This window comes from Pollachius pollachius (genome assembly GCF_949987615.1).
Source record: "Pollachius pollachius genome assembly, chromosome: 3".
Taxonomy (NCBI): Eukaryota; Metazoa; Chordata; class Actinopteri; order Gadiformes; family Gadidae; genus Pollachius; species Pollachius pollachius.
Window position 1 is genome coordinate 31,501,743 of NC_136936.1, and position 5,185 is coordinate 31,506,927.

A 5,185-nucleotide genomic window follows, 5' to 3' on the forward strand; every position below is an offset into this window, starting at 1 on the left:
TAAATCCACTTGTTTTACTGGACACTTTTGTTTTATTTTAGGGTTTGTATTTAGTTGTTGAATTTTGCGAGTTTATTTTGTTTCCTCGCGTTTCTTGATTGATTTATCCCGGATCTAAAGTTATGGAATAAAAACGCAGATGTAAGTTTTTTTTAATGCAATTGCTAGAATAAGTAGCCCACATGCAACTTTGATGAGGGGAGAGATCCTGGTGAAAGGAGCAGCCCCACTGGAGCGGGAAGAGACTTTGCAGGTACACCCTTGTCACCGTTGTGTTGTACCAGTATGTGGATCTAGAACTCTGCTCTGCCACTGTGCGTAAAACTCTCTAACTTTAAGTAGGTTATCTGGCCACAGCTTCCAGCGTGTTGGAGCTGGCCTACTTATGGTGGTGCGTGTATATGTCCAGTATAATGCAGAAAACATATCGAGAATGGAGGGATAGAGATTCCGAGAGAGAGAGAGAGAGAGAGAGAGAGAGAGAGAGAGAGAGAGAGAGAGAGAGAGAGAGAGAGAGAGAGAGAGAGAGAGAGAGAGAGAGAGAGAGAGAGAGAGAGAGAGAGAGAGAGGGGGAGAAGGGGGAGAGAGAGGGAGAGATAATAACGGGAGGGGGGGGCGTGAAGGGGGAAGAGAGAGAGAGAGAGAGAGAGAGAGAGAGAGAGAGAGAGAGAGAGAGAGAGAGAGAGAGAGAGAGAGAGAGAGAGAGGGTGGAGGTGGGGATGGGGCTGGGAGAGGGAGAGCTAGTGCTTGAAAGTGTTGGTTTGTTTATCTGGCACTATGAACAGAGGGTGAGGGTGAATGTCGGTTTAATTAGTGGGTGTTAATCTGTAATTAGTTATCCCGCACGCTGCCCATGCCATGTCTAAACACCCGAAAGGCAGTGGGAAGTATCCGACAGCTGTCATAGAGATGGTCAGTTTGATGTCTTGATCTTCTTATGTCTTTTTTTACATGGTAGCCTAGGTCGTGTCATGCAGTGAGATGGAGACCACATCTTCTGTGATTCTTATTTGGAACACGAGATGATTCGATATGTTTATTTCTTGTGCACATTCGTTCACAATAAGCAGCGTGGGCAATACAAGGGAGAAATTGTGTGGCATGACTCTTCTCCCCGTGATGCTCTCATGGACCTGTTTCCCAGCAGAGTCCCCCCCCAGTGAGTCTGAAGATGCGTGGGAGTAGGCTGGTGATGGTGGCCATGCTGGTGATGGCGTGCTCCTACCCAGCCGCCCAGGCCTGTCCCCGGTCCTGCAACTGTTACCAGGCCAACGAGGTCCACTGCACCTTCCGCTCCCTGCTCAGTGTGCCACAAGGCCTGCCTGCTCACACACAGCGCATCAACCTGGGGTACGGACACACACACGCACATGGACAGACACACACACACACACGCACGCATAGACAACCACACATACACAGACACACACACACACACACACACACAAGCATGCACATGTAAAGACACATACACACACAAGCATGCAGGCAGACACAAATGCAGACACACACATGCACGCACGCACTTGATGCAGGCACACGCACGCAAGCACACATACACACAATCACACACTCACACACACCCACACAAACACTCATGCACACACACTGGTGAACACACGCACTCTCATGCACGCGTGCACATTCACCTCGACACACAGACACACGCATGAAAACACACACTCTCATGTACACGCACACACTTTTTTTTATTGAATGCCATTAGTTAATGATGTCATCAGTCAATGCAATCGTGCATCTGTTTGCTCTGATAGCTTCAACAGCATCACCAGGATCCCTGAAAACTCATTGGCTGGCCTGAAGAGGGCGGAGCTTCTGATGCTCCATAGCAACGACCTGAATCAGATTCCAGACGGGGTGTTTGGAGACATGAGATCACTACAGGTAGAGGATTAACGGCAGATCATATGCCAGACTTTGTGCGTCATGGCCGGGGATTAAATGCAGTTTAAGTGCCGCAGCGTGCAAATCATCATGAATACGTTTTATTACAGCTGCCGCTAATGCACAGGCTGATATGAAATGTATCACCGCTTTCTCTCAATCAAATTCATTATCCAATTTCTAGTTTTGACGGACTTTGTGTAAGCATTTTTAGGGAAATCATTTCAAATTCAGGATTCTTTCAAATTCCAAGCAGAGAATCAGTGATTTGGGGATAAGGCTATTGGGGGGGGGGGGGGGCACATATGAAAGTCCCTAAGAAAGCCTGGTTCCCACCAAGTTCCCCTTCAATCCCCCTCCATGGCTTCAGAAAGGGCTACCCAGAGCACAGGGCTTATGCTTTGGCCTCTGCCCTGGTTCAACTAAGCTCTGTCTCAATGCTAAACATTGGCATGTGTAGCGTTTGCTCCCATGTTTGAGTCATGGGTGATCAGCACCACTGCTTCCTGAGGTATTTGCAGTAGTCGTACAGGAGGATGACTGACACGTGTTGGATATTGCTGCAGGGGATGCTACAGCAACAGGTGTGTGGGCACTGTTTGGAACTCCTCACATTCATGACTTAAACGCAGACCAAGATGCACATTGCGGTCCGATTTGGCAATGCAAATCAAATATTGATTCATATGAGTTTGCTATCAGCTCTTAAAGGGGAAATATGCAACTTCGGCCACTTCTTCGCTGTTTTCTTGGTTTGCGCTTGCATTGAGCTCCCCCTACAGCTTCGGAGGAGATATTTTACAACAATGTCGTAACAACTTGTTGACGACCCTTCCCCATCCACTTCTACGCTAGCCATGTGCATTTGTTTTCAAAGAAGCTGGCGAATGCGTGGAGCCATGTCCGAGGTAGATGTTCATAAAGAGTAGACAAGGTTATACATTTTCAAAGGGTGTATGTGTTACAATAAACCCATCCTTTTTTATAGTTGACGGGGAGAGTGTTGGCCAACATAATAAATAACGATAGCATGAACAATTTGCGCAGCAATCGTACATTTATGTATCTGCTCAAGTACGTCACTTGTGTATGGAATTACAGGGAAACTAGCTGTCGCTAGTCCCCGCAGGAGAGTTGTCATAGGCAGATGCTGTGTCTGGAACATTAGGGACACATTTATGTTCACGTCTAAATGCTTGCAAATAAACATTGTAGATAAACATTATTGTATATGGTTTTAAAATGTTTCCATTTTTTTAAATAACAGATGACCTTTCTTTCATTTGTTCAATAATACACACTTTGGATTGAAAAATATTTATTTTGGATATTGAAAGAAATGCAAGTGACAGTTCTTCATGGTTTGTTTTTTTGCCTTACGGCTATTGTGTAACATCTTCTTGAGGGTTCTCTGGATTTCCTCGTGACACTTGTACCTGCACAAGTTCGGATGTGGGTGGTGGCTGTACCGGGGCAGGCAGGCCGAGCCGTCTTGGGTCATCGAGCCGTCTTGGGTCATCAAGCCTCAAGCCTCATAACAATGCTGTTTGCCAATGCTTGTAACTAAGAAAAATACAAAGCAATCTTTTTACAAACATGTTTACAAGCGGGGAACTAGACCAAAGGTATAACATGGCTGAAGCTATAATGGAGGTTCACGTATCGTAACAGTTCTGTTACAGACGAATATGTGCTAACTAAGCTCTCGTGCAGGGTACTGCATTATATGGCCAGCGGGACATATCACATGATATAGGCTATACAAATCGGAGTCATTCGAATAGCAGTCTAGTGATCTAAATAAACAAGAACCTGGATTCTGGGATTTAGCCTGTATCTGGGGGACGAGACAGACAAACAGGAAAACAACCATGAAAACTAGGGGTGGGAATCTCTTGGCACCTCCTGATTCGATTTGATTCAGATTATGAGGTCAACGATTCGATTCTAAAGCGATGATCGATGCATCTCGATGCAACATTTTTTTTTTATGCACATTTCCATGCGTGATTTGCAAAAATATATATTTACATCTGAGTTTGCTACACAGAGTTTGCTAATAACTTCGTACTTTTGTGATGATCATTAAAGACATAAACAGATGAATTAACTTATCTTATATTTTATTAGAGAGAAAGCTTTTGTCACAAATATGACTTTCTATGAACAATGCTATAATCAATGCAGCTTGCATTGATTATTGCAGGTTTCAGTTGTATTTTCTTTCTAATCTTTCTTTTCTATGTCATTAAAGAAAAAGCTGCTCTTGAATTAGAAGGAGTCCTTGTGTCTGGCTGTGAGTTTGCGTGCATGCTATGCGTAGGCTGAATCGCAATCGTGTCAAGACAAATCAGATTGGCCAAAACACACTGAAGATAAATTAAGTCATTTTAACTGACTAAAATTGACTAAAATTATCACTCTCTGGCGAACAGAATGTTGCAGCAGGCGAACAAATTAAAAATTATTATTATTATTTTTTTTAATTCCGATTATTAATTTATCTGCATGGAGACATAATCGTTCTAGAGAGAATCGCGATGCATCGAAGAATCTATTATTTTTCCCACCCCTAATGAAAACACACGTGTTTGGTAGCGAGTAAGCTAACACCCCAGCAAGCAAGCAAGCTAGAAACATACAGGGCTAACAACAAAATGGTCGAGCAAACACATTTTTACAGAGACTATCAACATCAAGAAGCCACAATACAAAGAGGACAAAGTTCACCCAAGGGTACTTACAATTTCAAGAGCAATACGGCCATGGCAAGTCGGCAACCGATTTGCAGTCTTATTTTTCTTTCAATTCACGCTATTCCTGAGAAGCTCGCCCAACGTTTACTCGTGTCTGGCCTCTCTGTTGGTCAGTCTCCCTTTTCTCTTCTTCTGTTTCTCTTACATTGGGTTTCTCTGTCTCTTTTTAGTCGGCTGATCTTTGATGAATGCAACAATCCCTTCGCTACTTGTGAGCCGGTTCCGTGTTTGTCAGTCTGTAGTGCCGTAAAGCAATTCGGTGCTTCGCAAGACCCAAGACCCAAGAGTGGGCGGCAGGTCGCCAGCAGAAACTTGCATATTCCCTTTTTCCACCAAGATGCGCTAGGGGGAGTCGAAACAGCAACCAATCAACCCATAAAGTGTTATAGAACCATCACAATGACTCTTAACCTGTTATATTAGGTAAATTAAGCCAAAAAAGTTGCATAGTTCCCCCTTTAATAGAACTTGTTTTGTTAGCACATTTTCATTCTTCTTTGAAGGCTGGCTGATGGCGACCTTGG

General features: G+C 44.1%; 1 protein-coding gene across 1 annotated transcript in view; it reads left to right on the forward strand.

Annotated features, from left to right (window-relative positions):
• Positions 1–858: 858 nt before the first annotated feature.
• The window catches only part of LOC307073818 (matrix-remodeling-associated protein 5-like), a gene marked incomplete at its 5' end in the record, with an annotated part of 21,826 nt that continues 17,499 nt past the window's right edge, over positions 859–5,185 (forward strand). Inside the window, 3 exons of the mRNA XM_079733780.1 lie at positions 859–912; positions 1,148–1,350; positions 1,776–1,905. Coding sequence (XP_079589906.1) covers positions 859–912; positions 1,148–1,350; positions 1,776–1,905 — 387 coding nt within the window. The remainder of the gene's footprint in view (positions 913–1,147; positions 1,351–1,775; positions 1,906–5,185) is intronic.